The following is a 21518-nucleotide window of genomic DNA, read 5'->3' as shown; positions in this document are numbered from 1 at the left end:
CAGAAAAAGGATAAGCGGACATCCACAATCACGAAATTCTATAAAATAATTTAAAAATTCACAGAACAAACTCATTTGTTGAATAACAGAATGACTTTACCATAATCTAATCATCTGAGTCATTCTTTGCACAATAAGCTTGGATGAAGGGTCACGACTATAACATTCAAGTTGTCCTTTCTGGACATCTTTTCGATAGCTGATCTCCATTTATCCTTGTGCCCAAGTTTACCATTGGGATCATGTTCCTAAACAAAATACCACATTTAACTTGCAAAACCAAAAAAGGAAACTATATCCTACAATAAAATGTCTCATCTCATTGTTTCTTGAATGAATAAGACTCAAAGGGTTAAATCTAATTTAAAGTAAACTAAAGCTGTTCACCTTAACAAACCTTTTTGGAGAGAATACGCCCGGACATAGACGGTATATTTTGTGGAGAAATCCACTGGCCGTCAAGTTTTCCAAAGAGCCTAACGAAGCATCATCCATAACCTGGAAAGATGAACAAATTGCTTTGGATGAAAACACGAGATCAAGGACAGCACTTCTACTCACAACTGCAATGACTGCAAAGGGAGACATCTCACGGCGACATACATGTGATAAAGGAGACGCAAGAGTCTCTATAAACCTTCAACTTCCAGCAGCATCGCGACTGCAAACTTGATTTCGACCACTTCAGTATGTGCCAGCTCATTCGGTCAACTGATGCTAAAAACACCAACTGTCATCATCAACGGTCCAGACGGAAAATAATCAAGAGCTATTTAATTCTCAGCTATTTAATTCATTCGATACATAGGATCAGATTTTGCAAACCGATGGGAATTCTAGTCGGATTGGACCATAAAATCAAGAATATGTCCAACAAAGTGGCAATTCAAGGCCCGTCAGGTCTAAGAAATAAACAAACAAATTAGGCAAAATGCTAGCGCTGAACCATCACAAGAAATACGCTTAAGATAGGCAATCATAAAGTTCTAAGTATCCACTTCCACAAATTATCTTTCACAGCAAGTAGCTCAGAGAAAATGTCAAATCAGCCCAGTCAAAATAAACTGCACTTGAAAAGATTGAGATTTCAAAAAAAAAGATCGTAGCAAAGGCCTATCATTTTTCTCCCCCTGTCCCTAATATTTAAAATATATTGGGGAAAATCGGCAACTACGGGAGGAAACAAAGGAGGAAAAAAGTCTAAGAAAAAAACATTTTCAATTTCAAATCGAAATTTTCATGATTTTTTATATGGCATGCTGATCAAAATTATGCATGAGCTTATAGAGCTAACGATGCTCTTTTTTAAAGCCTTGGTGAACCCACCTAACTATATTTTCCGTCCAGTACAAGAAAGCCAAAGAAGTACGATTTACTACAGGCCCTCTCTAATGTGCGAACATTTTTCATTCCATTTTAAAAGGGATCTTCCCGTTAACAACAAAATCCCCTTAAAATATATGTTATCAAACTTCGATCTAAGAACCCCTAGTCCAAAAATTGTTTTCGTCATCAAACGAAAATTGATTTTTTGCCATTTGCCAAGTTTCTCTCAGCCACTCTCAGCTGTGCGAACCACAAAAAACCATTGGAAGTGTATCTCTTACTTCTTGAATCTCGATCACCAGGTCGAAATAAAAACTTAGGCACGAATACTTCCCTGTCACCCAATACCAAATACATCCCTGTTTACCCAAGTGTGAATATATTTAGAGGCCACCTTGCGTTGGTGATCGCATTGAATTGTTTGTCGTATAAAATCGCGTCAATTGTAATTCTTCTTTAGTCAACGCTGGGCTGTTCACCCTGTCTAGTGTTGATTTACTCTTTCGCGTTTTTTCTTATTGTTGTTGCATTTTTGTTTCTGTTGATCTTGACTCTGGCTATACGGCTATGGCCTGTGTGTATGCCGAGTTCTTGATGTATTTTTGACTTATGTTAACGTTTACCGGAATAATCTTTCCTTAACTTCCAAACTGAATACAAGGCCTGAGTATTCAAAACAGCAATAATCGAGTAACAGCTATTTACTTCGTTAAATTAAGTAGGGGCGTTACACTATCTATAACAAACATGTGTAATATTTTTATTTTGTCTTGCTTCAATTGAATGAATAATGAATAATATGGTTGAAAAATGATGTATCGATCGCAACACTCTTAACTGTAAATGTTTACATATTGCATCAGCAATAAAACAATAGATTTGGGATTGCCAATAATGAAACACATAAATATTGGTGTAGTGACTGTGATCGGTGAGTGTCCGTTTTGAGTAGAAAGATCCCGAATTCAGTCCTTGGGGCATAAGAGATAATAAAACATTTTTAGTTTGCTAAATGATGTATGGGTCACTACCAACGAAAGGATCATTTCGTCACTACCAGAACCCTTATTATCAAAACTTACTCTTCGCAGACATGGAAGAAATTCTAACGGAGAGAACGCTATGCCTAACCTGGAATTGTCACAAGGATTTATTCGAGCTACAACAAAAATTTCCAGTAACAGTAACAACCAAAAGATTTCTGTTTAGATGAGAAGCGAGCGTATTTTATCCGCTCGTCTCGTGCGTCGTCGTCAGGTGCTACGAGACCGCTTGCAAAGTTCAATGGAACGAAACTCTCGGCCATGGCATCATAAAACCTTGAGAATAATAGATTCCCTGAGCCAAATCAACCTTCGCAGTCCTACTGCAAATTTAAAAATGAAAAAACTATTGTCACAGAACTTCACGCATTCTCTGATGATTCTGAAAAAGGATACGGAGCCATCGTTTTTATTATGACCTTATTTTTAAAAAGAGTATTGGTAGCCTTCTTCGTAGCAAATTAAAGGAGTGTCTCAAAGAAACCAATCTTCATTCCGTGAATTGCCAACGGTGCCCTTTAAGCGTTCCGACTGATTAAGACGGTGCTCGCACTACAGTCAACAGTGCGAAGCATTTGGATTTCAGAATACTGAAGCTACCACTCGTCACCAACAGAACATTAGGAGATATTTTAGAAACCAGAAACGTTTCTGGCAAAGGAAAACTCAACGGATGATCGCTGTTGAGGAGTATGAGGAAACCAATAGCGAACAGCATTGCTGGTTATAAAGGCCAGTCTTCCTAAAAAAGCCGACAGAAAACTGGCGTTCCCTATCGATCCAAACTGAACTTCTTCAAACGACGTTGAGCCAGAAGTTAAGATATATGGTAGTGTTGACCCGCGGCCCAGCAAATGAAGCCGGAATCAATTGGTTTACGCGCGGTGCATCTTGAAATGGTGGATTTTATACAGATGAACTAATTTATGCGAGCTTACAGCTGATTCATCTTCCTCAAAGAAAAATGGACTAACTGTTACAATGACAATGGGATAAGTTTCACATCAGAGGCAAAATAAATCAGCGAAGGTATATAAAACTGAAACAAAACTGGAGTTCATTGACAAGAAGGCCGCGAAGCAGACGACTTGACACTTTTATCCCCCCCCCTCCCTTTATGCTCCCCATTTTGGAGGCGCATGGGAGAGACTCATAGGCTCAGCCAAAACCCCTTAAACACGTTTTTATCGACCCACTTCGTACCAATTGTCAATTGGGCGAGCCGCTGAATATCGTTGACGAGCCCAACGTAAACTTTACGGCTACAGAGCAGGCCTTGCCTTTGTAAGGCGCCTTTTCGGGGTTCAAAAAGGCGCACTTACTTCGAAGAATAGTTCAAAGGTTTTGGGCCGAACTATTTTATTGATTTCACAGTATAAGCGAGGTTTAACTTACAACTGTTGCCACAGGTAGTTGAAGAGTGAGATGACTAGTCATCTGACTCTTAAAGGCTACGACGGGAGTTGATATATTCGCGCGCGGCCTATGCAACGGTTGAGTGTGTCAACCGTAGAAGCAGGCAATTAAAGAGGGTGAGAGTCAAGTGAAGTAATAATGAGGGTTCAACGTTGGGTGTGGTCATAAGAGAGAGTACAAAGTTGAGCATCGTCATAAAGAGCATGGAATGTGAGAGCGAAGGGGGAAAGAATACTTGGGGTGTGGCGTGACTTTTATTTTATACAGGGACCCTTGCCACTGGGGGTAATCATGCAAGACTTTACAGGCACTAATGGGGTTGAGCGATGAGTAATGGTAACTACTCAACATAGAGAGTACCCCAAGATGAAAGGTGGCAAGAATTTTTTCTCTTGAGAAAAGAGTGTTGGTCGTGATAAAGATACTGTTGAATTCGGGTGCGATTCACACGCAGTCAGTTTATTCTAGATCAAATCGCACAGCATCAGAACACAATCAAAATTACATGAGACGAACATGAAGATGAAACTGAAGCGTACCAAAACGCGAGCTCGAATGCCACTCTCTCCCTACCGATTGCCGTTCCCCTAGAGGCGTTTTCTGGGCGCTAACCGCCGCATCACAAACATAATCGATACGACTACACAACAGATACTCTGTAACCACTCCTCTTGCATTGACCACCACTCGTTCCGTTTAGATAGAGGCTAGGAAGACGTGACAGACGGCGCCAGGTATAATGAAAAAGTTTGCAAGAACAGCACGATCGGAGTGAAGGAATGATCTTCGATCGCACAGTACGATCAGGACAAGAGAGAAGACACCAACGGAAGTTTGCTTTTGAAGAATTTGCCCAAAAATCATTTTTACAAAAATTCTTTTGTACAAGTGATTCAACGCAAAATAGTTCACATCTCGTGTTGAAGTAATGAAAAATTGACCTAAGTTCACTATAGTGAATAACCAGTAGAATTGGAAATTGCCAGAGATATCACGCAGTAATCCCTAAAGGCAATTTGAATTGTACTAAAAGAATGAAGAGAAGACCGAAAGGCGTAGACTTATTTATTACACAAAAATCCAGCTATTTAAAGCCAACACAAGGTTACAGAAAACATAAAAAAGGGTTACCCTTCATAACCGTATCTTTCTTCCTTGCATTTCCACCCACCTTGACTCAGACTTATTTTAACAATACAAAACATGGGTGTGGGTGGGCAGGTTAACAAATTGCACAATATTTCGTGCCCATGAAAATTAATAGATTGAGCCAGAGAAAAAAAACTGTTTCAGGCAAAAAAATACTCTGCTCAACAAACATTGTTGTGTGGTGATCGAGCTTGACATGTACTAATACATTAGGGAACAGACAGACAAAAAAAATTTTTAACTTTTTTGTCTCGCTCGAACTGGCCTCCTCGGATTACTCCTTCCTTCCTTCTTTGGCATTTCTCTGCTACTGGACTCTACTCCGTCGCTAAGAAATAAACTAATTTGAATTAAGGTTCAACAAAAAAACAACTTGGGAGGGCTATAGGGCGGGTCATTCCTTTAGTACAATTCTTATTGCCTTTGGCTGCCTTGGCTTCCCTGCCTTGCCTTGGCTGCCTTTGCTGCCTGTCCTATTCTTGGCTGCCTTTGCCTTTGGCTTCTCTGGCAATTTCCAATTGTAAAGCGAATTCATTCGCTCGACCCTAAGGTTGAATTTAAAGCTGTTGAAGCCTTAATCATGATTCCCATTTTCTCTCTCCTTGATCTCGGCCGCTGCGTTCGATACCATCCCACTTCTATTACAGAATCGGTTGAATGTTTATTCTCGCGCCAAACTACCTGTTTTCAAAATACTCTCTATCGACCATCCGTCTTTTGGCGCCTGTGACGATGCCGCACTTCCAGTGGAATGGGCAGAAAAAGTGTCAGGCGTCTCAATGCCCGACTCCTTCATGGCTGCTTTTATCCACCTCGCGATTGTGTTGGATGATACCGGCCCGTGCGGTGCCCTAACGCTTACCCATAGCTTCTAGTCCGCTGAACCCGACCGAAAAGTGGCCGTTGCACTAACAAAGCTTCTAATGGCTTCTACCGGGCACAATAGCGGGTTTTCAAATTTTTTATTGAAATACAATAAAAGGACATCAAGCGATCCGGTTCGGATCGCTGCGTTTTGCGGAGAGTCGATAATGAAAAAAGGACCACGTCTTCTGGAAAAAAAACACAATGATTTTAGATCCATTCCCGCTATTTCCGCTACCCTCATAAAGGAGGCGAGTGCTACTAGTGTAAACGCCTTTCTTGTCATCACTGGTAGTGGCAATGAATTATTTGAACCTAGCGAGGAAAGATGCAATAAAATTTGGTCGGGACTCCACATTACTGTATACTTAGGCTGTGAGGGGTTTTATTATAGCATGCTTTTATTAATCTAGTCACCAACGGGTGCTTTCCGATCGCCCCCCCCCCCCTTTCTATCGAGTCTAGAGTCATGGAAAGCATCGAATGATGCAAATTGATAGTGCTGCACGCTTTACCCACAACCCGTAGACTTCGAAGAAACTCTAGAATATTTCCTTGATCCACCGACCAGGAATCTTTACCCCTCTCCATGCACTTACACATCCAATTGCGCCATGCCAATTCGTAAGCTGACTCGGTGCTTGGGCGGAATCCTTCCAAGAGAAGTTGGACCACTTCCACCAAAAATCCCTGCAAGCTATAACGTCTCCCGAGAGCTTCCACGCGACTAATAGTAATCCTTTCGTTATCAGCAGGGGATGCGGATCGTTCAACGGCTAGGCCAGTAAACAGCACTCCGATCGCAGGAGCCGTGGTTGGTCGGAGCAAAGCTCTAGAAACAACGGGTACCAGGGTTGGCTGGTTCAGACCGGACAAACAAATACAACGGTTGCTTTTTCCCTTCTTATTTTTTCAACGAAAAATTGGAGAAAAGGGAGGAAAGACAAACGCGGCTTGGTGGGGGTTGAAGGAAGGTTGCCATCTTGGATGGGACTTTTCCCAATTTGGTGCAACCACAACCCAAAAGCATTGACGTTGTCCATAAGAAAAGGGTACGAAAAGAAGGACAGTCAAGGAAGGGAAGAATGGAGTGGGAAAGAAAGGGGTCGGTCCCTCTTTTTTTCTCTCTCCCTTTGTCTTTCAATTCGTACACTTTCTTATGGACAATGTCAATGGTTTTTGGTTTGAGGTTGCACCAAACTGGGAAATGTCCCATCCAAGATGGCATCCTCGAACCACTCTATTCCAGGGCAACGCAAAAAGATCAATATTAGTTGGCCATAACTGATCATTCTTTCCAAACACTTCTGGATCCAATATCCAGTCGCTAGCAGTGATAAGGAGATGGGCCACTCTGTGTAAAGTCCAGCAGTCGACATTTTGCCCCCTCCCCCTCTTCAGACGACGAATTCGACTGCGCTGCTCCTTTCGGCGAGCTCCGGAAGCATTTCCCAGTAGTTCTCCCCCTTCAGGACCGCCCCTATCGCAAAGTAAGGCAAAGCTTCCGGAGCTCGAGGAAGCAAAAAGGCCATGCCGCTGACGCAGTTAATTTTGAAATATTGTATTAATTTTAAAATGTGAGAATTACCTGCTGCATTAAGCTGACCAAACTTTATGAGGCCAAAGCAAGCTATCAATACGGCAGTGGTGCAAACAGACAAATACAGTGTTGAAACCAGAGCTATAGATGATGGTAGAACCACTGCCTGTAAAATTTTCCTCTAAAAATTTTTTTCTAAAGTTGCAGCCAATATCGCGAATCGAAAGTGGAAATATGTGCTTACGTATCGATTTAGACCTAATTGTCAGCGCCAGCGGCCATCTACTGAATCTTTTTTAATTTTAGTACTGGAAAAAAAATATGTTTCCCAACACACCCGCTGTGGCTCTGTAACTAAGGTCTCCAGCCAGAACACTTCCAGGAGGAAAAGGCAATGGAAGGCCTTTCCTTATAAATGGTTCTACCATACATCTATAACTCTGCTGAAACGGAAAAAAGTGGTGCCGAACTCGACGAAACTGGGGCGGAAAAAAAGTGGCGAAACTGGTTGCAACCGTCCAACTGCTCAATAAACTTTCAGGCAACCTGCGATCATCGATTTATTATTCCCACGATAGATGTCGTGGTAATAGAAAGTTTTGACGGTTGTGCAGGTCATGGTGCCGGTTGTGCATGAAGTCCATCAAGTACGCCTTCATTTGTGTCCATCATGCTACGACATCTTTCGTGGCACTCGGCTTCAACCAAGCAGTACAGCATCAGTCAGCCAGCAACAGCATGCAGTCAGTATGGTCAAGTAAATGGTACTTTTCGCCCTCTGTTGAATAAAACAACTGCTAATCGTTGAAGTGGTTTGTTGGTTTGTCGAGCTCGACGAATAGGAAATAGGCCTATATTATTTTTCGTAGAAATTACATTCTCTTCATTGTTATAGTCTTCTGTACATTGTAAAGTGTATCAGTGTATATCATTTGCGAATAGTGTTTGACTCTGAGGGGCAGAATCTTAATATTGGTTTGGTCGTTATTGGCCTGGACAGAGAATTGTCTTAAAAAGGTTTATGATGGACGATATAATTAGCCATTCACGTAAGCCTGTTGTGTGTCGCTATTTTGCCGCCTCTGGAACTTGTTTTTATGGAAATGATTGTCAGTTTTTGCACAACTCAGTTTCTCGATCAAGCGTTTCACCTACATTTCCATTGAATTCATTTTCATCTCCAGTTCGCTCAGTCAGTTCCACTGCTTCAAATTCGACAGAGTTTAGTTTGTCAGTTATAGAGAGTAATTGCTTACATCAATCATTTGGGAAGAATGTAAACACAATTCCGTTGTCTAATTCTGCAATTTTAATTAAAGATGAATACGTGCAGAAATCACAAGAGTTACCCATATCACCAGATTTGCAAATAGCTGGAGGTTCTAATTCGTCCCTTTTTGAGGTATGTGTGTTCTGTTCATTGTAATCTATTGTTGTATCTAATAAGTTGTTTTGCACAACTCAGGAAAATGTTGGAGGTACCACTTATTACTACACGCCAGATGAAAATGTGAAACCCACTGTAGAAGAACCAATAATTGGAAAACACAGTCAAATTACTGAAAAAATGTCTCACACTTCTCTTTTAAATAGAAGAATTCAATCACCAAATCAATTGGTCTCAACATCACAAAATCAGATGTACTCAGTTTATAGTGGACCTTCCAGTTTTTTACAGAGCTGTAGTGGTCAGCAGAGATCTTCTTTTTTTATGAATGAAGATATAAGAGCTGACTTACTTCAAAGAAATTCAGTTGCATTATCTATATCAGACCCTGCTTTGTTTCCAGGTATAGCCAACTTATTTCATGTCCTAAGTTTATATTTTATTATTTAAGAAACACTTTATCTGAGCTGTTTGATTGTAGCAATCAATTTTATTACAAACATACATTAACTTTATGAAGTATCTAAATTGCATACATTCTTTTAATTAGATTTGCCAACGGAAGTTGATCACTATCATGAGTTGGTCCCCCTTGAAACCCACACTTTGAATCATGCTGTCAAGTCTAACACTTATGGCTTAATTACATCTACATATAAAGCATCAAATAGCAGAACCGGCATGAGATATTGCTTGAAAAGGATTCATGGTAATATTTAAATGAATAAAAACTTTAAACTGAATCTTCTTACCTAATATATAACCTTACAAAAAAGAAGTATTGAGATTTATTGGAGTATTATTATTGTTTATAATATCTTTAGGTTACAGAGTGACAAGTGCTAAATGTATGTCAATGGTAGAGTTATGGAGGAAAGTGCAGCAGTGTCATTTAGTGACTTTGCGAGAAGCATTCACTACCAAGGCCTTCGGTGACCATTCTATAGTTTTTGCATATGATTATTACCCTGGAGCTGAAACACTTATGACTAAGTATTTGGCTTCGACTGCTCCACACCTTGATCCATTCAGCAGTGACCCATCTGCTCCGCGTCCATATACAATGCAGAAAAACAGAATGCTGCAGCAACAAGCTGGCAAAGGTTGTTTTTGTGTTTTCATTATCATTATTATTTTATTGAGTATTTTATTTTATTTTTGATGCCTCCGCGTTTTTGCAAGGTGTGTTACCTGAATCTTTACTTTGGAGTTACATAATCGAATTGTGCTCGGCGTTGAGATCAGTACATTCTGCTGGTTTGGCTGTAAGAGCATTAGATCCATCTAAAGTACTTATAACTTCAAGAGGCCGTTTGCGTTTGTGCGGTGGTGGAATTTTTGATGTACTTACCTATGACTCTAGTTCTTCCAACATCACAGCTTTGCTTCCTCATTATCAGGTATGTAAAATTTTCCTTTTGTAACATACTTATTGTTATATAGTTGATGTTTAACTGTCATCATTTATGACTAAAAATGAAGCAAGAAGACCTTTTGGCCTTGGGTAAACTTATTCTTGCCCTGGCTTGTAATTCGTTGTTGGCACTTCAAAGGGATAATGTCTCTACATCTATGGATATCATCAATAAAAATTATTCTTCAGATCTGCGCAATTTGGTGATGTGAGTATTTTTTAATATTATATGTAGATACGTTAAAAACTGCAATCTGGGTTAGAACTATCTATACTCTGTAAAACTGCCCACTGAACTATGATTTCGTTAGGTATCTGCTCTCCACTACGCAAGGTTCAAGATCGAAAAACATACAGGAAGTGATGCCAATGATTGGAGCAAGGTTTTTCAGCCAGTTAGAAGCCGCCACTCTGCATGCCGACTATCTAGAAGATCAGCTAGCCAGAGAATTGGATAATGGCCGGTTATTTCGTTTGCTTGGAAAATTGGGAACCGTTGTTGATCGTCCAGAGTAAGGCAAATTAAATTGGTTAAGTTAGTCTAGTTACCTATCGAAGTAAACTTTATTGAATGTTTAAGGTTAAATTTGGATTCGACATGGTCAGAAACGGGAGACCGATATTTGCTTAAATTATTTCGCGACTACATGTTACATCCTTGTACGGATGATGGACGACCATGGGTCGATTTGGCCCACATTGTCGCATGTCTCAATCGACTAGATACTGCTTCTCATGACAAAGTAAGGACTTCATAATTTGAGAAAGAATTGAAGTGTATTATTATATTCTGCGTTGTTTTCCCCTACGTTCACTTGCATTAGATATGCTTAACATCTCGTGACCAACAGAATGTTCTGGTTGTAAGTTACGCCGAATTGCACCACTGCTTGGAGACTTCTTTTAATGAACTGCAACAAGCAGCGTTAGCTCCGTCTTCCGCTCATTTGCTACTGGGCAGTTCTTCCAATAACGAGCAATAAATTCATGCACTGGGCGTTTCCACGAAACTCGTGAATAGCTTCAAATGTCAGAGAATTGTAGGGCCACTATTTGGCTCATTTTCCCATATAGGGAGTCGAAGAATCAAGGCGAATCTCATGCTTTCTCTACGATATCTTAATTTCAATCTGGAAGTATGTGATTTGTCGTGATAATTAAATTCGCGATTGAACGCCTAGGAAATGGCATTTGTCTATGCCACAAAACATCTTGGAACAAATATTTTTGCAATTATCAGTTTGTGTAGCATGAATGAATTTTCGTTCTATTGTTACCGTAACTCTTGTCTAGTGTGTATGCGATGTTTGATAATAACAATACATTTGTTTCTTCAAACCAAATTGAATCATCTTTTTAGGCGATGCGTCTTGCTATAATTTACAGATATAATGAGTGAAAATGTGAAGGGTATCATAGCGGGTTTTGGGCCTTAAATCATTCATTCCCTCTTGGACTCTTGGTTCACCAAGGCTGTTTGAACTTTTGACACCATTTACTTCCGCTACCCTGTTTTTAGTTGTCTCCGTTGAACGCTAAACTCCGAAACGGCAGTGCAGTAGACCACTATAGACCTATTTATCTGAAGCTGGCAGGACAAGCGGGAACAGTATCCCGACAAACATACGAAAATTTGGGGTATATTTCAGACGTAAACTGACGTACCAAATTTCTGAGAGTCATAACACTGATAGGCGATTTGGCCTTGAAGAATGAATGCAATTTGGGGAGAGAAAGGGAACATTTTGAACGTAGGTTATTTGCGATCGCTAGATGGTGTTGTATTCGTCGTGCCTTAAAAAAAAGATAACAAATATTTTAGAAAATATGAAGAGGGCAACAACAACATTCCTCTCCAAATGTTCTTATCAATAAAACGCAAATAATGTTGAAATGATGAACACATAAAATGCACCAGCGATTACCTTGTGTCAACTAGATAATGCGATGCGCCAAAACAGAATCTATTAAATTGCGTTAAGACCGTTTGTATCTATTTTTATTCTAATCAGATCGCTCAGGTTTAATAGGGGACGGGAAAAAAACGAAGGCGTAATTTTAATTTTGGGTCGTGCGATGTATTGGTTTTACAAAAAAATTTGAGTAAGCCTACAACATGTTGGACGTTATAGTAAATAGCAAAATGAAATTCGCTTGCGAATAGAAAAATGAATAATCTAGGCTGCTACCATGAGTAGAGACAAATTTAAAAATAAGAGGGGTTAGTATAATGTATATATCCGGTCTGTAGACTGGCAAGACTGACACAAAAGGCGCCAATATAGGAAAAACACTAACTTAAATTCTAACCTTTTCTACTAACTCTTTCATCTACAGATATATCCTATAAATCAATCGTTATGCTCAAAAGGTGTTCAATTTTAAGATTGCGGTATATTTTGATCTTCAATTTCTAGCAGGCATTTACATGAAGTTGTAGAATGTTGTGAAAAAAAGGATTCAGTTAAATGTTCAATTTGTAAAAGCAAATTTGCTGCATTAAAGCAATTAAAACGGCGAAATGATTTAGGCTTTGGATTTCTTTACTGGATTATAGACTTTTCCTTCGTTTTCCAATTTTCGCAACGTGTGTCGCATAGTCAAGCTTGCAGTTATTCCTAGAATCTGTGAACACAAAAATATGCAACGAACAAGTCAAATATGTAATACAATCCATTTTCCCGAAAGAGGGCTTTATTACTTGTAAAACTGCAAGAAACAGAGCAATCCCAGCGATCCAACCACTGCGTTCTTCCAGATAACGTGACATTCGGATATAACACCCATCCAGATATTCGTTGCCCGTTGCCTTATCCCTGCACTCGTTCGGAACTGGTTTGTGAACATTGATGTAGTCCAGTGAACTATACGAACCACAGCAGCCAACCTAGTTTTCAATGACACAAGTGTTTTAGTTTTTGGCACTTCCACGTTTTATTTTTAACACTTAGTATCTGCTTATGAAATTACCGAACATTACCTCTTCTTGGATGATGCGAAGAATTCGAGCTTCTCTTGCGTTAGTATCGCTTACATATATAAGCTCATAAAAGCGATCGCGTAGCCACCACGTGACATTAGACCACAGTGTTCCATTATTCAAAAGGACGGCTACTCCAGCGATTTCCAGGACGAAACACACACATAGTAATATACCGTACTATGAAATAATCACATCATCCACAATTAGCTACAGTTTTTTTACAATGTATAAAATGCATCTTAAATATTATTTGTTTGTCTTTACCAGTCCTAAAATGGTTGGATTTTCCGTTATAGTTCCACAACAACCAATAAACGATAGGGCCATGACGATTGAGGCAGCGGCAATCAAAATATAAACTCCTGTCCAAAACTGATACAGATGCAGTTCCAAGATATAGTGTTTGAAATCCCAATCATAACGGATCCATAATCCAAGAGTGAGGATGACAACAGCTGTCAACTGAAAAAAAAAAAAAAAAATTAAATTAAAAAAAAATAATAATAAATAAATAAATAATGTGATGCTATATTTTTCAAAATGATATATGTTTAAAAATTTTCACGGCACGACCGTTGCGACAAAGGGGATTGGTTTCCATGGTTATTGTTATCTTGCAACGCCATAAAACTTATCAAGATAGTTGGGTGTGTGTATGACTAAATGAGAACGCTTAAATTTTGTAATTAAAGTATGCAATATTGTAAAATAAGTTACAGAGTTGACGAATAATGTTAAATTCACTCCTGATTCTGATAGACGATCAGTTAAGCAGAGCAGAAAGTGAAATTGATGAAATAAAAATGTGATATGGCCAGAAATGTAAAATACGCCAAACTTACGAAAGAGAGAACATTGAACACAAAGAGGAAGTATTTCATGCAGAGCAGCGCACGTTCGCTTTTAGGCCACCCATTTCCAACTCCTGCCATTTTTATAAAACAATTGGTTTATCACTGCTTTGTCCGAAGAAATACTATTGATTGTTAAAATACGATTCGGCTTGTAGTACAGGTTCAATACGACTAACGCGTAACGTAATTTTATCCGGAATATGAACGTTTTCTGTAACTAAAAAGAAAATTTTATCAGCACTTCCTGAAGTAATATAGTGGGGACTGGTCTGGGCCGGACTGGTGCGTAGGTAGATGATAAGAAGATAAGATATGGTTTCTACTTGATGTTGATTTAGGTGATTGGGCACTGTTATGGATGGTGTGGTGCAACAACTGTTAGCTGTAAACGAACTTACTCATAGATTATTAATTTATTACGGCATTTAAAGAATGTAGCATAAGGCGCCGTTGATATTTCACATCGCACGAGACGTTAAAGCTTGGCATTGGATTCTACCAAGTTCTTAGTTAAATAGTTTGCGTCACCTATAACGGCACGGCAGTATCCGAACCGCAAGCGACATATACTCAGTTTGAATTTCGCTTTTACATTTTCTACTCAGTGGCCGCTGCCGATAAGCGATAAACGTCGAAGTCGAACCTTACAAAATCAAATAATAAGGGAAGACTACTTTGGGCATCTGTGTAATAACTTCATTTTCTGCTGAAATAGGACTGCCACTCAAATTGTACTGGAGATATTTACGATTTTTTGCCATTCCATATAGGAGTTTTTAAAATAAGATTCAAAGTAATTGAATACAGCTGCCAATTCATTTAATTGTGAAATAAAAATAAAACAAAGTCTGTGTTCTTAAAATTTACATTATGGCGCGATTTAAAAAGAAGTATGACCTGTAAAATTCCAGACGCGACAATACATACACCAAACAAACTCAATAAAACAAAATTCAAATTAAATAGCCATACGTTTTTAATATTATTGTTTCCATAATGGAAAGAATGTTAACGGGTCCTAATTACAGTCACGGATCTATATTTAAATCAAGATGGCAAAAATTACAAGGCATTACCTGGATACATAAAGCTCTTCTCGGTGGACTATTCCAATTCGGGAAAAAAAAATGAACACATAAAACCTAATAAGATTTCGTCATTTATTAATAAAATGGTACGAGTACATAGTTAAAGAACAATTTTGAACGTCAAAGCACATAATGAATCTCTACCATTATCAAAGAATTGTCATTCACCCTCATGAAAAATCAATCAGCAAGAATGTTGTTTTAAAATTGATGTTTCCCTTTTTAAGTGGTTGGATCCCACACTTCGAATTTTCTTCAAATCCAAATGAGCAAACTCGGAGAATATGGCACATAATGTTATAATGGTGTCCCTATCCGAATAGATGAAAAACACGAAAACTTGTCGCTAAAGGAAGTTAACATAAAAAAGCAGCATCCCTTCAGTTTACATTAAAGGGAGGTGAAAGCAAAATTTACTCACAATTTAATATTGATGTGTGAATTGTTCAACAGTGAAAAATAGACTATCGGCATTGAAATATATCCGCAACAAGGCTGCCACATATCTACGTTCGTCTCACACTGACGCAGCCTTGCTTATTACCGTAGATTGTCGTTGATAAACAAAATAATTCCCATGATAAAACACGATGCAGGTTGAAAGCCTTATGAGACAGATGAAATAGGATTGTGCGGTGAGCCCATTTGAGTGAGAACTTTATCCAGCCATTGCAATGGTCCATGAAGATGAATTTCTATCCAGCATGGCGTACTTGTAACATCTTGACGGTGATATTCGGCACCCCACCCTTTGACGAACGACATCCTGAAAGGTGACAATTCATAACATGTCGATGAATGAAATACAATTTAGCGATTGTGTGCTAATAGCTACCTTATTGTGCACATTTTGGTGAGCTCATAGACTGCTTCAAAACCATGATTGACTGATTGTGACAGAAGCTGAGCAAATTCCTGGTTGTTGAATATTTTAAGGGAACATCCAGGAGGAATCTTGCATACAGTTGTGGGATGAAATCCATGATGGTGATTGCAATTACGTGACTGAACAAATATAGCAGAGTCGGATAGACATTCGGCATAAACTTCACCTCCAACGTAATACAAGTGAACACCTAATTGGAATAAAATTTATTATTATCACAGTGAAACATGGTAAATAAAGCTAGATGCTAGATACAACCTTTGCCAATATGACGGCGCGTATTTTCGATGGTTGAGTTACGATTGACATTCGAGAGTTGACCAAGACAGAAACGATCAGATTTGTTATCAGGATTTGTAAATCCATCAACAATTATTGAATGAGATTGGGCGTGGAATACTTCGCCAACTCGAGAGTTCAATTCATAATAAGCAATGCTGCACCAATATATGGGTTCTTGGTAAGCCACAGGAGCAAGGTCTCCCACTGGTCCCTGTGTTGTATCCATGGGTTCCTGGGATGAAGCATTTTCATCATGGGGACTGTAGGCTGGTGGTGGAGTTTCAGCTAAATCAAATGAAAATACACATACAAATTAATACATGCAAAAGATTCTAGTGTTGGACAAAAATGATTTAATGAATGTTTCCTCTGACCTGGTAAACTGTTGTAAGGGCTGTTTGGGGCAGGACTTGAAACATTGCTCATGGGCGACGTAGGATTGGGACTAACAGAAAGGGTACTTAATGCACTTGTCACAGGCCTCTCCATACTTTTAGTGCTTGAAGGTCCAGGTGCTTGAGTTAAGCCAACAGATTGGTTTCCAAAACCATGAGCTGAGTAAGAGACATTATGAGGCATTGCTGGTTCAGGTAGCTGTTGAAAAGGTAAAAGTGAATGTCCGGGAGCAAATTCTGAATGTCTTGGCACAAGAACAGGTGGAAGCACTGGACTTTCAACTCTTTTGTAATGATAAGGATTAATGCAAACTTCCTTTTGCTTAGAGGAAAATGGATATTCACAGATTTCTAAGGGTTTTAATTCATGATGAGATTGCAAATCAGGCCAACGCCACACACGGCAGTAGATCACATGAGGCAAACCTTTCCTGTGTGAAACCTGGAACACAATTGAGAAACATGTAACTTTTTACAATTAAAATAGCTAGAGGATGAAGAACAAATGACAAAAAGTCAGTAGATGCAAAATTTTAAGATAGCATCAAGTACTCTTTACCTGTAATCTACCATCTAAACTTCTTGGAATAGTAACACATTTACTCGGTTGTCCAGGACAACTAAGTGCTTTCTCCAACTCTTCTATGGCACCCTTCTTCTTTTTCAATTTTTTTACCAAGGAGTCAACAGCTTTTTCAGCCCATTTTTCTTCTTCATCTCCTTGTTTCCAACCAAGCAACTTTTTCACTGCTGGGCTTGTAAATGAGAAAAGGCTGTTAAGTGCAGACATCTTCTAATCTGAAATTGTAAAAAAATAAGTCATCAATCACATTAAATTTAAATTCTTTAAACCTCAATGAATCAGGATGTTCGAAGTTATTACTTGCCACTCTCCAAAATGATGTATAATTGACGCTAAATTGTTAATTGCAGGTGGTTCCAGAATCAACAGTTTACAACGTGTCAACGCCTCTCCAAATATCTGTTGAGCGCTTGCCCGCTTTTAACCTCAAGCTCTGCGCCTCTGCCTCAACCTCAAGTATACTGAAGCGAAGGCAACAATTTTAAAATGACAATCACAACAACGTATTCATACTAGTAACTGCGCGAATACTAAATTGATTTTTGTTCCAAATCTAGAAGAGATGCATTAAAAAGTTGGGAAATTTTTCATAAAGAATGGCATGACGCACTTCTGAAATTACATAAACGTAAAGTGTGGCATCGTAGCACAAAATTCGTTCGATTTTTGCTTTGATCGATTAACAACAAGAGACGTTTTTTTCTTGCTTTTTGCTTTGATAAAATGATGCTGATATAGGCCTAGTAACAACTGTTCTATACTCGATAAAAACCTAATTGCAAAAGCATTTGGAATTTTTAGTGCATTATGAACTGTATTTATAATCTTATAAAATAAAATAACGAGAGTTAAAAGACCAAAATCGATTATTTAATCGCGATAATATGTTACAACAAATTTTCAAAGTATTTTCTGGAATTTCAGATTCAGCAGCACAGGGAATCGAATGTTTTCTCAAGTCAAATTATTTAAAATATAATAAATTAAAATTAATTTATTGAGTAGTTAAGCCAAATCATTTATCTGTTCAGTCTTAATATCTTAATGGAGGTAATGGGGCTTAATTGTGTAACGACATAACGAGGGGCGGAAAAACAACAGACCCAAGAGTACCGTATTCAGTCTAGTGCTGTAACCACTAGCACAAATTATTTTCACAAAATAGCAAGGTTATGGGGAACATTCACGAAGCTCCAATTTTTAGTGACTATTAAATCTAACGTAACCCGTTATCCTTATCAGCCGCGCGCCGTTACGTATGAATCGCAAACAAAGATGCGTAAAAACCATTCCGAAGATTCAATATTTTCCCGTATGAAACGGCGAAACGCACAAGAAAAGCTACTCTACATATAGACATCCGCTAAATTACGATGTTCAAATCAACTGGGAAAATGATTAAAATCGTCCCTGTCGTTCAGCATTGATGGATTTATGGTCTAAACTTGAGATGGCTCACATTTTTTAAAAAAGAGTATAACAAAAAATAGAACTTGTTTTTAAAAAGTTGTTTTTTCCCGCGACCATTTTTAGCCAACTTTATTATTATAAACGTTTTCACTTTTCAGCCGAGCCGCCTCAATCACTTTTATCGAAATGTGAAATGTTAGTTCTGATCCTGAACCTGACTCCCTGAGACCCTGACTGAACATACTCGCTTGAGGCCTATTTATGCGTACAAAAAGTAAAAACAAGCAACCCTGCAGGCAGCAGGCTGCATGAAGTACTCCTGCAGTCCTGCATTCCGCACCCACACTTTATCCACTTCCCCTTATGTGTAGTCAGGTGTAGTGTCGTGGAGTCGTAAATTCGTGTATCGCAATAACAATCAAAGGAATAAAGGATTGCTTGACAAACGAACATTGCAAACTGGTTCATTTCACACCAATTGTTAAAATTGTAGCACATGAATTTTATCAACTTCTTTTACTCGTTGGTTTGAAAAATTTTCCTAAAATGGCGAACACTCCAAGTTTACCAGTTTCGCTGCTAATAGCTAGCAAATCTCAGTCTGTAGGTAGTGAACCTCAAAAGAAAACTCGAGAAGACTGGAGAAAGGCAAAAGAGCTAGAAGAAGCCAGGAAAGCAGGAACTGCACCAGCTGCAGTAGATGAAGAAGGTAATTGTTATAAATTTAAAAAAAAAATAAAATTACTTGTTTGACAACTCTAAATTTTCTACAGGCAAAGATATCAATCCTCACATTCCGCAGTATATTTCTTCAGCGCCATGGTATTACAACACTGTTGGACCAACACTAAAACATCAAAGACCTCAAGAGGATGATAAACAAAAACAGTTGGCCAAAGTTGGTGATTGGTTTCAGCGGGGGGTGAATCTTGATTCCCTTACAACCAAATTCCGAAAAGGAGCTTGTGAAAACTGTGGAGCAGTGACTCATAAGAAAAAAGATTGTATGGAAAGACCAAGGAAAGTATTGGCAAAATTCTCTGGTGCTGAAATAGCCCCAGATGAGTTTATCCAACCTGATCTTAAACTTGACTTTGATGGAAAACGTGACCGTTGGAATGGCTATAATCCAACTGAACATTTGGGCATTATAGAAGAATTTGAAAAAGTTGAAGACACTAAGCGCCAACTGAAAGCTCAGAGGCTAAATACTGGAGATGAAGATGAAGGAGGAGAAGAAGAAATGGATGGTGATGAAGATAAATATGTTGATGAAGTTGACATGCCTGGAACAAAAGTGGATTCTAAGCAGAGAATTACAGTTCGTAATCTAAGGATTCGTGAAGATACTGCCAAATATTTACGTAATCTGGATCCTAATTCAGCCTACTATGATCCAAAAACTCGTTCAATGAGGGAAAACCCCTATAAAGGTACCTTATATCAATTTGTAATGGAGTGATCATTTTGAAATCCTAATTTAATGATTAATTTTTTATTATTAAGATACTGGAAAAGAAGCTGAACAGGTTGACTATGCTGGTGAAAATTTCATTCGTTTTAGTGGGGACACTTCAAAACATGCACAGGCTCAATTGTTTGCGTGGGAAGCTCAACATGCCGGTGTTGACGTACATTTATTAGCTGAACCCACCAAGGCTGAGAAACTTAAAGTCGAGTATGTTGGGAAGAAAGAAGAAATCAAAAGCTCCATTCAAGAGAGTATCTTAGAACGTTATGGTGGTAAAGAACATCTGCAAGTTCCACCCAAAGCACTCCTACTTGCTCAAACCGAACAATACGTGGAGTACTCTCGAGCTGGAAAAATTATCAAAGGGGCTGAAAAACCAGTTGTAAGCTCCCGCTATGAAGAAGATGTGTACATAAATAACCATCAGTCGGTAAGTCTAATCAAATAAATAGCTCTGTTAATAACCGTGTAACATTTTAAAATTTTGTTTGTAGGTCTGGGGCTCTTATTGGAAGGATGGTCAATGGGGATTCCAGTGCTGTTATTCTATGATAAAGAACTCGTATTGCACCGGTGAGAGAAGCAAAGACATCGAAGAAGAAAAAATCCCGTCTTCGACTGTTGCTATAAATGCAAACAAAATTGTGACACAAGATTCGGATGACGGGAACACAGACAGCCATGACGATAGCCAAGAAGAAAAATTTGAGGAAAAGCAGTTGCCTCCACCAGAAGTCGTCAAAGACACAAAAGACTACGAAAAATCGGAAGCCAGAAGGAAAAGGAAGAGAGATAAGAAGAAGAAAAAGAAATCACACAAAAAATCAGTTGGGAAAAAGGGTGACACCCATGAAAGCAGCGACTCGGAAAGTGATGAAGAAGCCGAGAAAAAGAAAAAGTTGCTTGAAGCTCTTCAAGCTGAAGAAAAGCGTCTCCGGCAAGTTGACCGTCTTATGAGTTTGGACGAAAGGAAACGACCTTACAATAGTATGGTGGAAAGTAAAGCGCCGAACGAGGAGGAACTAGAAGCCTATTACATGAAGCGTAAACGAGAAGAAGATCCAATGGCTTTCTTTTAATTTGGTTTTCGAATAAAAATGTATTCTTTCACTTTTTTCAATTTTTTTTTTATTCGGGAGAAGTCTCTGAATGTGTTGTATGACTTATATCTTAGCATCGTGACCATGTATGGCTTACGCCACAATCGTACCACCGGATTAGATATAATTTTGAAGCTAATAATGAATAAATGTTGAAATAGAATATTTCCCAGTATTCCTCCATTCTGTAGTTGACCTTTCCCATCTCAAAAGTAGTAAATTTAGTCATAACTTTTCCGTTGCAAAAAAAAATCGACAAACGGTTGACTTTATTAGTTAATTTTAATTTTACTCATTTACTGCTAGGGTTCAGAATTCGTGGGCCTA

General features: G+C 38.7%; 4 protein-coding genes across 8 annotated transcripts; 2 read left to right on the top strand and 2 right to left on the bottom strand.

Annotated features, from left to right (window-relative positions):
- Positions 1–7956: 7956 nt before the first annotated feature.
- LOC124201864 (PAN2-PAN3 deadenylation complex subunit pan3-like) lies at positions 7957–11482 on the top strand. Of its 4 annotated transcripts, none has more exons than XM_046598118.1 (10): positions 7957–8095; positions 8658–8740; positions 8804–9128; positions 9276–9434; positions 9550–9828; positions 9908–10125; positions 10208–10347; positions 10451–10651; positions 10720–10882; positions 10964–11482. In XM_046598118.1, the coding sequence occupies exons 1-10, from the start codon at positions 7972–7974 to the stop codon at positions 11120–11122; spliced, it is 1851 nt and encodes a 616-aa protein (XP_046454074.1). In that variant the 5' UTR covers positions 7957–7971; the 3' UTR covers positions 11123–11482. The 4 variants fall into 4 exon arrangements, with proteins under 4 accessions (XP_046454074.1, XP_046454075.1, XP_046454072.1 ...); XM_046598119.1 differs by having other exon boundaries at positions 7994–8102; XM_046598116.1 differs by lacking the exon at positions 7957–8095 and adding an exon at positions 8123–8582.
- Positions 11483–12513: 1031 nt separating this feature from the next.
- On the bottom strand, positions 12514–14245 carry LOC124203157 (tetraspanin-2A-like). Its single transcript, XM_046599813.1, has 5 exons — positions 13965–14245; positions 13387–13584; positions 13120–13299; positions 12841–13026; positions 12514–12764 (listed from the first exon to the last, which is right to left on the bottom strand). The coding sequence occupies exons 1-5, from the start codon at positions 14052–14054 to the stop codon at positions 12666–12668; spliced, it is 753 nt and encodes a 250-aa protein (XP_046455769.1). The 5' UTR covers positions 14055–14245; the 3' UTR covers positions 12514–12665.
- Positions 14246–15122: 877 nt separating this feature from the next.
- On the bottom strand, positions 15123–17862 carry LOC124203156 (protein mothers against dpp-like). Of its 2 annotated transcripts, none has more exons than XM_046599810.1 (6): positions 17511–17862; positions 17187–17425; positions 16607–17069; positions 16209–16517; positions 15900–16140; positions 15123–15830 (listed from the first exon to the last, which is right to left on the bottom strand). In XM_046599810.1, the coding sequence occupies exons 2-6, from the start codon at positions 17415–17417 to the stop codon at positions 15671–15673; spliced, it is 1404 nt and encodes a 467-aa protein (XP_046455766.1). In that variant the 5' UTR covers positions 17418–17425; positions 17511–17862; the 3' UTR covers positions 15123–15670. The 2 variants fall into 2 exon arrangements, with proteins under 2 accessions (XP_046455766.1, XP_046455767.1); XM_046599811.1 differs by having other exon boundaries at positions 17480–17825.
- A 1076-nt stretch (positions 17863–18938) lies between these two features.
- LOC124203154 (pre-mRNA-splicing factor SLU7-like) lies at positions 18939–21356 on the top strand. Its single transcript, XM_046599808.1, has 4 exons — positions 18939–19329; positions 19394–20053; positions 20127–20521; positions 20586–21356. Exons 1-4 carry the CDS (start codon positions 19167–19169, stop codon positions 21168–21170), a joined length of 1803 nt encoding a protein of 600 aa, XP_046455764.1. The 5' UTR covers positions 18939–19166; the 3' UTR covers positions 21171–21356.
- Positions 21357–21518: the final 162 nt, after the last annotated feature.

The sequence above is a fragment of the Daphnia pulex genome, chromosome 9 (genome assembly GCF_021134715.1).
Source record: "Daphnia pulex isolate KAP4 chromosome 9, ASM2113471v1".
NCBI classification, from domain to species: Eukaryota; Metazoa; Arthropoda; class Branchiopoda; order Diplostraca; family Daphniidae; genus Daphnia; species Daphnia pulex.
The sequence above is the reverse complement of the archived record's forward strand: the minus strand, read 5'-3'. Positions and strand labels throughout refer to the sequence as shown.